This window comes from Gavialis gangeticus, unplaced genomic scaffold (genome assembly GCF_001723915.1).
Source record: "Gavialis gangeticus isolate Ggan-Ray unplaced genomic scaffold, GavGan_comp1, whole genome shotgun sequence".
NCBI lineage: Eukaryota > Metazoa > Chordata > Crocodylia > Gavialidae > Gavialis > Gavialis gangeticus.
In genome coordinates this window covers 142,311,373-142,323,017 of record NW_017729032.1, presented here as the reverse complement: position 1 = coordinate 142,323,017, position 11,645 = coordinate 142,311,373, and the positions used below count along the sequence as shown (strand labels likewise).

Genomic DNA, 11,645 nt, shown 5'->3' with positions numbered 1-11,645 from the left:
GCTTGAAGGTCCATGTAAAACAGGGCCAAAGGAGGACCTGAAGGGTTGCACGGAGTAGGGTGGGATGTGTGAGGCCTGGTGAAAGGCAGTATAGAAGAAGCCCTGTGAGAGGGGTGGTATATATGATATGAGGCCTGAGAAGGGCAGATTGTTGGAGGCCCAGCAAGGGACAGAATTTGGCCTGGCCTTAGGCCAGAGCAGATGCCAACTCAGGATGCCATCTGTGAGGCATGGGACACAGTGTAGGGATGGTATGAAGCTGTGTGCATCACCCTTGACATTAGCACATTAAATTGGGCAGCCTCCTGCATTTTATATCAGTTTATTAAACAGCAAGTTGTGGCAGGAAAGACTAGGTGGACTGTCCTACATGGACAAGAGGGCAGGCTAATGTTGAGACCTAGCCCTGAGCTGGCTTTCTGTCACAGGGGTTTTATCGGAGAACTTGCAATTTTTTAAAATCAGGAAAAACCAGAATCCCTGGTTATGACATGCCATCCTTTTCTGGAACCTACATGGAAAATCCTCAAACAACTGCAACCCATACTAGAAAAAGACCTAATTCTTAAAAGAAGTCTTCCCAGAACCACCCTTCCTAGCCTTTAAACAAGCACCGAACCTTGTTAACCTTGTCATCAGAAGCAAGCTTCCTATTACCCAAACCACACCAAATGGATCCAGACTGTGCCAGGACAAGAAATGTAAAACCTGCCAACACATCTCCTCCACTCCCACAATAACTACACCTCACAACACAACCATTGCCATTCCTGGATCTTATACCTGCACCTCCAGAAATATAATACATCTCATTCAGTGCACCAAATACCCTGATGGAAAATATGGAGGAGAAAGCAAACAACAACTGTGCACCAAATGAACACACACCAAAAATCCATCAAAGACAAAAATATCCAGCTACCTGTGGGTGCCCACTTCTCACAAGAAAATCGCTCCCTCTCTGATTTCTCAATTCTAATCCTCAAAGGGAACTTACAAAACACCTTCCAAGCCTATGAACTTCACTTCATAAAGCTACCAGATACAAAAAATCATGGACTTAAAATAGACATAAGATTTATGACACACTACAAAGTGCCTGACTTCTGATACCCCAACTACCTGCCTCCAGCTGATCACTTGCATTACTTCACACATTTTCCCTCCCTACCCCACCTCCCCTCCTATCTCTACCCATTATCCTCCTAACTTCCTCTCTTTGCATTTTCACAGACATGCTTGTTGTAAACTTAGCTTCTTTTGTACCGTGGAGAACACATAACACTACCAGAATCATCCTATGCCTGAGGAAGGGTGTTTGTCCCTGAAAGCTTGCAAAGAACTTTTTTCCAACTATTAAGTTGCTCTAATAAAATATATCACATCTACCCAAAGAACCTTTCCATTTAATTAAGGACAATCAGCAGCCTTAGGGCACAAACTTATTAATACAAACTAAAGATATATGGGAGGGAAAAAATTGTCGCTAATATAAGATAAATAACTAGCCCTCCAGTCCTGTAAATACTTATGCATGCAAGTAAATTTATGCATGTTGGTTGACTCATTAACATCTGTAAATGTTTGCAGAATTGGGACTTTAGGTTGCTCAATATTTTTTAAAGAACAAAATCACTTTAGTAAAGCCAAAGGTAGAGTTAGTGCCTTATCTTGATCCACAAAAGCAGAGGTTTGCTACTGAATACTATACAAGCCCTTGTTTTTACTTCCAGTTAAATTTATTCCCTGACAGTCTTACTTTTTTCCCTTTGGATTATACCAATAAATGTTTAATTTTTACACTGTCACATCATGGTTGAAAAAGGCCTTAATCTTACATTATAAATAGGTAAGATTGGAGCTGCTCAGATACTCCCTAAGCTAAAGAACCAGAAATCAGTGTGTTGTATTCTGTGTTCACACAGCAGGAAGGAATTGTTAGCCAGGATGTCTGAATGAAATGCTACTACTGAAAGAAAAACAGAACCAGAATAGGGCAGTTAACTAATGCTTCCTACAAGGTGCATTCAGCTATTTTAACCCTCACTAAACTCAGAGGGAATTGAAGCCACCTAGCATCCCACACTTGCAAGGCCTCTTAATGTATCAACAGAGTGACACCAAACACATTGATCATTGTTTATTTTTAGTTATTGATCACAAGTGTCAATAAAATATCATGATTTTACAAACATATCATCAGCTCTAACAGTCTGGATGGGACACAGGGGGTTAAGTTCAAGATTTGCCTGGCCAAGGACCAATCCCTCCCATCAAACCAGCTGTAAATGGGTGCCTGTGCCTGATCCTTCAGGCTAAGGAGTCAAAGGCAACCAGATGTGATGCTAGCCACATCACACACTCATCTTCTGTTGGCTACAGAAACTGCCATTGCCATAACCATGTGAACCTGATGGGCCATCTAATCTGAGGTACCCCTTTAACCCATTCCCCCTCATCCTCCTCATTTTCAAAATGTTTCTGATAATTCCTATCAAGTGTCAGCCTATTAAATTACTCTAAGATCTCATTTTTAAAGAATGCTTTAACACAGTATGTTTTTGTTTAGTGACGAGACACTGTCTTCTCCCTAAGGAGCTAAATTGCTGTAATTAACTAGTTTGTGCACAGTGATTTTATAATGTATTGCCCATATTAAAGATAACTACCTAAAAACTAAATTTTCTGTGAAGCAATGAATGACAAAAGTTTACTTGTTAAATGTTTAAAATTGTTTAAAGAAAATTCAAAGATATTAAAGATATTAATCATATATTTTAGCTTCATACAACAGAAATTTGTTTATTTTTGGAACAGCTTTTAATTTTATTTTTAAAATAAATCCGTTATAGATATTTACCCTAAACCCAACTCTTCTAACAGACCTTTTAGACTTTAGGGTGATTTCAGCATAACTTATGATGTAAGAGAAGTTGCTTTAAGAGGACAGTTCTAATTCAAGAACATGAGTGCCATACTAAGGTAGACCATCTAGCCTAATATCCTGACTTTGACATTAGCAACAGTAGATGTTTTAGAGGAAAAGTATATGTACGGGGTATATCTAGCACAATCCATCTCCTGTTATAGCCTCCCTGGCATCAACAATCATTGATTTAGGGGTTTCAAAGGATACAACCCTCACAGTTCTATTTAACAGCTATCAATAGATCTGTCCTCCATGAATATATCTAATCCCTTTTTTAACTTAGTTATATGACCTATTGTTTATTCACCTGTGCATCCTGATCATTCTTGTATCAAAAGATGTCTTAAGGCCAAAAGTCAAGATTGTGACAGTGAATTAAGTGGCTTGAAATTCAAACATGGGGGGAGCAGCAAATTATGGCCCCAAACTTGAAACACACTCAATGTGGGCAGACACCTGTGCCTACACAGAACCTCATTAACTACAAGGGGCTCCCATGAGAAACAGGGATCTATCCAGAGACGCAACAAATCACAAGGTTGGAGTCCATGTCAGCACAGCATGGAACCAGATCTGAGAATTATGCACCTTTACTTCTTCCTCAACAGTAATGCAACAGGATTTGAAATCTTTTTAATCAGTTGGCACTGTGTCCCGCTGATGATAATGTATCTGGTAATGGTGGATAATTTAAAATATATTTCTTTACTCACAATGATTCCTGGGTAATAGCCTCCCACGGTAACATTTTCTGTTCTTGTGGTAGCTGCAAGGCCTATGGTCAGTATGAAAACAGACACAACCAGCAGAGAAACTGTGAACCAGAATGAAGTTTTCTTTCTTTTTGCAAACTGCCCTGTGTGGGGGAAAAAGAGAGACAGTTTACTATTGCACATTTGGCAGGATATGATATGAAATATAGGGCAAACTTAGCTTATTTATTGTTATCCCCTTCTCCTACTAAGGGAAAATATTTTGCAACTTGTAGAGGGTCATAATGATGTGTAAAGTTTAGATGGAATTTAACAGAATTTAATAGTTCTTAATATACTGTATACACATATAAGATGAGGATTGATTAAACTGAACTGCATGTCAGGGACAACCATATTTATGTGTTTGTGTGATACATCTGTAAGTTAAATATAGCAAACCTTAAAACAAGCCTTGCCCAGCCAGAGCTCCAATTCGGCCCTGTGTGGACAAATAATAAATATGTATTTTAAGCAAGATTAGCACAAGCTCTACGTGTTATTATGAAAATTAATTTGTTCTTGATATTCATTCAGTAAGCAAGCAATTTTTGTTTTATTTTCTTAATTTCTGTTTTATTTTCTTTATTTGCTTATTTTCTGAAGGAAAGCTATACTGCAGCTGATCAGCTTGTGACATATTATGCTTATACCACTTACTGAAACAGGAACAGTCTGGGAACCTTATTGTTTCATCTTAATTTGGACTCAGGTACCCAGAGGTGACTGCAGATTGATATACTACATGAAGCTTGTTCAAAGATATTTAATCTTGTTATTGTAGCAATGTTTTTTTTTTTTTAATTTGAGCAAAAGTACACCTGATTTACAACCATAGTTTACTGAAAAAATTATTATAGAGCTGCTGTCCATAACCTAAAGTTTTGTAAGACATATTTTAAAATAAAATTAAATAAATCTCTAGGGCTAACTAAGAGTACACCCTTTCAAACATTAAAAAATTACTTGGACAAATTGAGGGAGTCTACTGTAAGCAAATGGGGAAGCGAGGAGGGGATAAGGAGAACAGGAGGAACAGCAAAGCATAGAGTTAATAAGTGCATAGAAGCAGTACTGGACAGATTATACCACCAAATAAAACCACATGACATAAGTCAATTTTTGAGTTTCAAGCCCCACTCCAGATAACAGATTAAACTGACAAACCAAGCCAAATAATTTTATGAATAGTTTTAAAATGTATATTCGTTAACATCCTTCAAACAAAACAACAGAAAGATATGTCTTTTTTTAATATTAAATCATCTCAAATTCACTGTAGACAACCTGAAGGGTTAAAGCTCTTCCACCTGCCCAGATAAATTCTTCACATGGAAGATTATAAATTAATTCAGGTAACTCTCCAGCCATCTCCAATCTGCATCTCAACTGTCTCAACTTCTGGCAGTGGCTGCTTAATCTATGGAAAACCATTATGTGTATGGCAAATGAGAGGTGCAGAATAACTCATGCGCTAAAATGCATGAGATTATGGTCGGATCCCCCAATAGCATCCAAGATAATAAAACCAAATTAGTATTGCCTATCTTGGGGTCCCCCCAAAAGAAATCAAAAGACTGTTTTAAAAATCCCATGACTTTTAACAATAATTGATGTAGGGCAGCTCTCTCTTGCTTCCTGGTTTTTTACTTCTTAAATTTTACATTTTCCCCTGCAATCAGGGGAACTAGAAACTTTTTCTTTTCTTTTTTTAATACAAGTGAAAACTGGGATTCTAAAATAAATCTCATAATTTTTGGAACCAGGGCTTTAAGAACAAACACCACATATTTTGTGAGAAGGTAGAAAGTTGCAGACCCAGAATAAGCATACTGACACCCTTCAAAGCTCTGTAGGTAAATCTAGAGACACACAGGAGCATAAAGGCCAACCCAATAATATTCTCCTTGGGAATATTAAATTCCCAAGGCAATAATCCAAGAGGACAAATAGCACAAAAAGAACACAATAGGATAAAAAGGAGGATCACTCTAATAAACGCCTTCCATTAAAGTTCTCTAACAAACTGACAAGATAAGGAGTAGAAGGTGAAAGGAACTATAAAAGGGAAATAGACACATTTTATAAAGAATTAGTTTAGATATTCAAAAACTCGACAAAGCCTGAAAAGCTTTATTCATATAGATAGGAATGGGTAATTATGCAAAAACTGTGTGAAAAAACTACTGTGCTTCAAAAGGCAACATTTGAGAAGTCACAGTATTCACAGAAAAAGTTATCTTAAGTGTGCTACCTTTTATAGCAATTTCTCTAGCAATGATTTTCAATGAATGCTACTATTCAAGAATGACCAACATCACTACAACCAACAACCCTGCAACTATTCAAGAATGACATTTCATTTCAATGAGGAGAGAGAACTGAAGCATGACTCTAAAACGGCCAGCATACAGGAGGGTCAGACCAGTCTTCTCAATTTGGAATCTTTATCCCATGTGCCACTCTAAAGCCAGCAAAATCATCTCAGAAAGTATAACAAAGTTTTACAATCAGTCTGCCTCTTCAGAATCAATAGTTTCTTTAAAAATATATTGGTTCATGTTCAAAATGAAGCTTAGTATGTAAACTACTGAGCAATTTGGCTTACTGATCATCATCAGGGATCTTTGTTTTCCCCGAAAAAAAAATCACAAATTCTCTGATAAAACTCCCAAAATCCATAATTAAAATGAAAGGCCACTATATATAATATACACACACACACACACACTCACACACACAGGGTCTTTATAAAGTCCTTGTGCACAACCTAAGTTATTGTTTAAAAGCGCACAAGGACTTTATGAAGACACTGTATATAGGTATTAGTTGAAAACAAAGTTTTCTTGATATATTTACCATTTTTAAAAGCAATTTGAAAGCCGACCAGTGCCTCAATCACTATAATAAAATACATTCTAAATACCTATAAATTTATAGGATTTGATTTTGGGTTTTTTTATCATGGAAAATCAGAGCTCCCTCTGCCCCCTTAGGTCACAGAACACAGGTCCAGGCCCCTCACTCCCAAGCCACAGTCCCCAGCCCTCCTAGAGCCCCCACCCAGCCCTGCCAGAGGGGGCCCCCAGCTGCAAGGGCTATGGGGCCAGGGACCCAGCTCCACAGCTCCCTGCACCCAGCAGCAGTGCTGGAGCCCCAGCTGCCAACTCCAGGAGCCAGCGGCTGCTGCAGTGGAGCCTGGAGCCCATTTCCCCTACCCCCGTTGCCTGCCCACTGCAGGCTTGGAGAAGAGGTGGATACAGCTCCCTGCTGCTGCATGCACTCCCAGGGGGGCCATAAGGGGCCTGCGCCCCACCAGATCTGTGCATGGGGTGGGGGCAGCGACAGACATTGGATGCCTGCTGCAGGCTCAGACTCCCTGTCCTGCAGCCCTCCCCTGGGGTCTCCACAGCCAGCAAGTACAACCCAGCAGTGCAGGACAGAGCAGAGATCTCCCTGCCGTTGCAAGCTTCACGCTGCCCGGGTGAGGCGTCCCCTCCTCACAATGGCAAGGAGCTTCCCCGGCCAACCCTGCAGCACTGAGTCACAGCTGCGGGACTGCGGAGGCCCCAGGAGAGGACAGCAGGGGGGGAGCCTGAGCAAGCAGCAGGCAGCCCACGCCTGCCCCAGCCCCATGACAGATATGGGGGGCACAGGTCCCCCCCGGGAGTGCACGCAGTGTGGAGGAGCTGGCCCCACCCCCCACCCCCAGGCAAGCTGCCCACAGCCCCATCCCATTACCTCCTGGGCCCTGTAGCTGCATATTCCAGCTCTGGGCCACATGCCATCCAGCTGGGCAGCAGCCCCAGCCCTACCCAATTCCCTCCCCCCTTCCCTCCCTATGGGGGCCCCATTGCCTGCAGAGAGCAATTTACAAAAGTGCAAAATCTGTGGGTTTCTCTGTTAAAATGAAAAATCCACATTTTCCTTGGGTAAAGGGGGCAATCCGTGATTTTTCTCCATTTTTCCATGGAAAATGGAAAACCCGGATCCCTGCAGATCACATATTGCCTCAGAACTCACTGTCTGTATAAAGCTACTAGTAAATCAAAAAGATTTGTAGAACTTACACTGTAGTCAGTTTTGAACACAAGAAAACCATCTATCAATGGAAACTTCATGAATAAATTTAAAGCAGGATATATTGTTTTGCCTAAAAATATACATGTAGGTTTTTTACAATGTCTGATTTTTTATTTATTTATTTTTTTTAAGTATCACGGGTATCAAGACTGTAAAGACTTTAGTAAGTACACTCCAGTAAGAATACTGTGGTACTCATCCTGACCCACATTTCAAGTGCTCCAATACAGCCCCAGCCGCAAGACATTTTAGCCACCCACTATTTATGAACAATATAAAACTGAGTATTTTTATTTTAAAATTTACAACATGCTTTTCATCCTAAAAGATCTCCAGCCTCTCAAACTGCATAAATACAGCACTAGTAAAATGGAGCATCTGTTGGAGGTACAACAGCTAGTGTAATGTACCTGCTACCTAGTGAAGATCACTGAAGTAGCAGTTGAATTAATTTTGGCCAAGGTCACCAAAGAAGAGAGTAATACTTTCAAAAGCATCTAAAAGTACCATTCCTACTTTATTGAGAGGTGTGACTGCAGTAGATGTAGATATATACCTGAGCTAGTTTTAATCTACAAAGCTCAGGTAATAAGATCTGTGAAGATCTGACCATCAGTGTGGGCTATACATACCTACCAGTGTGGGCACTTAGCCCAGCAACAAACCTTCCTGGAGGAGGCTCCCACAATTTCAGTAGTATTAAGACTTAAGTTAAGTGGAAATAAAACCGTACATTGCCAGTTTTTACAAGGTCATTCATCAGAACAGGACTCTGCTTTAACCTTGAAGTCACATTTGCCAGAAAGTGAAACAAATTTATGTCTGCGATCCCATTCAAGGCCTCACATAAATTAAGCTCCACACCAAAATAAATGTAAGTGTCCAATAATTTTTTGTTTTGTTTTGTTCTGATGTGGAAGTTTGTTGCTAGGGTCATAACCACAACTAAACAGCAATGCAAATCCATCTTCAGCAGAGGAGTTTGACAGAGATGTGTCCCCTTGGAGCAGGTTAATCAATCATGACTTCTGCTCAGGAACACTGATTCTAAGCAATTCTGTCAAGTGATAAGAACAGATTGTCAGACTGAGGCAGTTTGGGCACTGACCACCACAGTCACATCACTACAGGTTCTGTACCCACTTGTTACCTGTCACCTCTGTGGGGAACCCTGGCACAGGACTCAGCCTGTCTGACTCACAAAGGACTCAGCCCCCTCCACCTCTGTCTGAACAGGAACTGATTAGAGGAAGGACTTACAAAACACAATGAAGATGCAGTGGGAGTTGCACCTAAAGTCCTCCAGACAAGGGTGATAGGAGTGAAGCAACTCCCCGGTCTCATCTACATCAGAGATGGAACTGGATGGCAACTCATGTACACGGGAGATGGGACAGGAAAGCACCTTCATTAGCATTCAGGATGAAGAACAAAGATTCCAAGGCAAGGACTGCACTGAACTGTGGGACCAGAGAAGCAGGGGAGCACTGCATGATGGAGGATCCCTGCTGCAAAGGCTAATCGATCCAGTCTGCACACACCTAGCTCAGCATTTATCAGACGGATTCTAGTAAGGACTCCTTTATTGGTACCCAAAACACTGAATCTGCCTATCTGTCTTGTGAGCTCCCTCAGAGTAATGCCACCCATAGCCAGGAGTGATCAGTTCCTATTATCCAGCATATGAGCCATCGTTTATCCGTAAACAAACCTAGTGTTCTCCCTTGAGCCATTGTTAGTTCTCTACAAAAAACCCTTCCCAAGCTCAAGTTTCTGTCCTGGTGCTTGGATCCAAAAGCTGCACCAGTTCCACTCCTTTTCTGCCTGGAATCCCTCCACTGCTCGTGCTGAGGGCTCTGCCTGTCTGCAATCTCCGACAAATACCTGGGAATGTCAATTGGTTCAAGCTTCGCTAAGTGGTGAGATCCCAACTCTTTTCTTCTCTCTCTCTCGGACTCCAGGAACCTGACTTTTGCTTTCTTACTCCAGGCACAGCTTTCTAAACCTGACTTTTGCTGATCAAGCTTGGGCTAGACTTCCCCAAATACCTAATTGAAACTATGTGATATCGTAACTGTTTTATTTGTCTCTCTTGTATAGCTATTACTACTGGTATCATCCTAAATTCAAATACCTGGCAATAAATAACTTTTATGGTCAAGCTGGTTGCTATACTGTCTCTCTGAACCTCACTTACTCTTCCTTCCCCTTGACCCTTCCCATTTGCTCTGCAGCAATGTTTCTTTTACCTAAGCCAAAGATCCCTGTAATGCCCAAAACTACGGTGGGGTCTGCTCATCAAGGGAGTTACTACTAGAACCATTGTGATGAGATTGGGACATGCTGAGTTTTGAGGCACGTGAGGGCATCAGCTGAAAGTGCTGATTTGACCCAGCCTGCTCAGACATACTCTGTTAGCGTGTGTGTATGTGTGTCTAACTGCACTTATTATTGCCCAGCTGAAATAAGGGATGAACTGAGTTCAAGGCACATGAGGATGTCAGCCTGTCAATCCTGAATAACCCGGCCTGACTCAGATGTGCTCTGTTAACCCGTGTGCTTGTGTCTGAATGCATTTTATTGTTGCCCTAATGAACTGAGTTCAAGGCATATGAGGATGTTAGCCTGTCAATGCTGAATAACCTGGCCTGGCTCAGGCATGCCCTGTTAATGTGTGTGTGTATGTCTGTATATGTTTTTGACTGATTCGGTGATTGGAGGAACCCAGCCCCATTGAAACTGAGTCCTGCAAGACAGCTCCATTGGGGATGAGGACTTGCAGAAGGGAGAGATACAGCTTCATATAGAAACACAAGCAGCATATTGATAGAATTACAGACCCCAGAAATGTACCCCTAATAAACAAGCACACCCCAAAGTGACGGGCAAATCTGGTAACACATTTGCCCATCAGAAAAATGTGTAACTATACTTATTCACTTCACCAGCTTACTGTAAATGTTAATTAATATTTGCAAAGAGTTTAAGATCACTAGATGAAAGTCTGTACAAGTACAAAGCATTACTATTATTCTGTCCCTTCTGCTACCACATTTCACCTGGCTCCAAAGATTTTCCAGAGCTTCTGTTTGCTGTTTTTTAAAGATGGGTACAATATGTTTTGGAGTTTCTCTTAATAACACATCACAAGGACTAGGGGGGCCATAGTTACCTGAAGCCAGAAGCACTTCAAAATTGCACAATCAGAAATATTCCTATGGCACTGGGGCAGATCATAAGATTCTTGTTCAGCATAATCCCCCATCATTCTCCACATACAGGGCTCTGACAGAGTGTCAGATATAAAGTAGCCTTTGGAACAAGTTGATAACAACAGGGGCATCCAGTACTTTTGAAGGGTAAATTCCCCTCCAGTTCAGTAGCATGGATGTCTGGTGCCTCTTGAGTTGGGCGGGGGGGTGTCCCCTGGCAGCCAATCTCATTCACCATGAAAGCAGCTGTGCCGCTTCTGGAAGTCCCGTGGCCACTTCCGGAAGCAGCGCAGCCGCTTTTGCTAGTGGCCCCGCTCCCCAGCCAGCACTAGCGGGGGGGCACTGGTGCTCCCACCTGCCCCACTGCCCGCCGGCTAAACAGGGAGCGTGGCCTGGCAGGGGGTATACTGGTACTCTCAAGGGGTGCATGTGCACCCCCTATAAATCGCCCCTGTTCAGAAGCATCTGAAGGCACAGAAGACTGTCAGTCAAATTCATTAACAGTCCAACCTCTTACTACCAAAGTCATCCTCAATAGAAATTTGTCAGTCCATCCCCTTTAAGTCACACAGAAAGGCTCATGATGGACTTGCAAATTATTTAGGGGTGCACCGATATTTTGGGGACTGTCACAGGGCACTTCAGTGCCCTGCTCCTACAAAGAGGTAC

The 11,645-nt window shown here is 41.7% G+C and overlaps 1 protein-coding gene across 1 annotated transcript in view; it reads right to left on the bottom strand.

Annotated features, from left to right (window-relative positions):
* TMEM255B (transmembrane protein 255B) overlaps positions 1-11,645 on the bottom strand; it is a 200,997-nt gene that overhangs the window by 176,136 nt on the left and 13,216 nt on the right. The window contains exon 2 of the mRNA XM_019525435.1: positions 3,643-3,785. Coding sequence (XP_019380980.1) covers positions 3,643-3,785 — 143 coding nt within the window. The remainder of the gene's footprint in view (positions 1-3,642; positions 3,786-11,645) is intronic.